Genomic DNA, 740 nt, shown 5'->3' with positions numbered 1-740 from the left:
CCAGTGCTGGGTCACTTGGCTCACTGTCAACCTGGTGTCCACCAGGATCCCCCAGAAGCTTTTCTACAAAACTGTCTGCTCAACAGGGACATGCTTGCACTCTCTGGGAGTCCAAAGCACAGGGTCTTTACAAGGTGCACAACATGGGGCAGCTCGACCCAAGGAGAGTTGAGTGCTTGGCATCTCCTGGACCTGCCACAGGCACTGGGAGAGGTCAGGGCGCACCTGGGGCATATTCCATGGCGATCATGAGTGCCTTGTCCTCCAGGAAGTTCTCATAGTACTCGATGACGTTGGGGTGGCTGAGCAGCTTGAGCACCTGGCACTCGTTCTGCGCCGCCAGCCGCTCGTCCTTGCTCATCTGCTCCACCGGGATCTGCTTCAGGATCACCAGCTTCTGGTCGGCCTTGCGCAGGCACAGGTGCACGATGCTGCAGGGGCGGGGATGGGGCCTCAGTGCAAGGACAGGGGACAACACACAGGGCCTGGCCACCACTCTGGGGTGACACAGGGGCTCTGCAATCCCCTGGCCGGGGGTGTCACACACCCCCTGCCGTGTCTCCAGGGTGTCCCACACCCTCTGCCGTGTTCCCCCGCGTGTTACAGACCCCGCGCGGTGTCCCCCCGGGTGCCACACCCCGGCTGACCCTCGCATAGACAAGCACCTCCCCATCCTGGAAGCGAAGGCTGTGACCTTCCACCCCGCGGTACAAAGGCCTGGAGATCCCCATATCGCTCAC

The 740-nt window shown here is 62.0% G+C and overlaps 1 protein-coding gene across 1 annotated transcript; it reads right to left on the bottom strand.

The window, feature by feature from the left end:
• Window positions 1-123: 123 nt before the first annotated feature.
• On the bottom strand, window positions 124-734 carry LOC113962069 (serine/threonine-protein kinase Nek8-like). Its single transcript, XM_027672881.1, has 2 exons — window positions 666-734; window positions 124-431 (listed from the first exon to the last, which is right to left on the bottom strand). Exons 1-2 carry the CDS (start codon window positions 671-673, stop codon window positions 215-217), a joined length of 225 nt encoding a protein of 74 aa, XP_027528682.1. The 5' UTR covers window positions 674-734; the 3' UTR covers window positions 124-214.
• Between the last annotated feature and the right edge of the window lie 6 nt (window positions 735-740).

Source organism: Neopelma chrysocephalum, unplaced genomic scaffold (genome assembly GCF_003984885.1).
Source record: "Neopelma chrysocephalum unplaced genomic scaffold, ASM398488v2 Primary Assembly neopelma1_102492, whole genome shotgun sequence".
In the NCBI taxonomy this organism is placed as follows: domain Eukaryota; kingdom Metazoa; phylum Chordata; class Aves; order Passeriformes; family Pipridae; genus Neopelma; species Neopelma chrysocephalum.
This window is presented reverse-complemented; position numbering and strand designations above follow the sequence as displayed.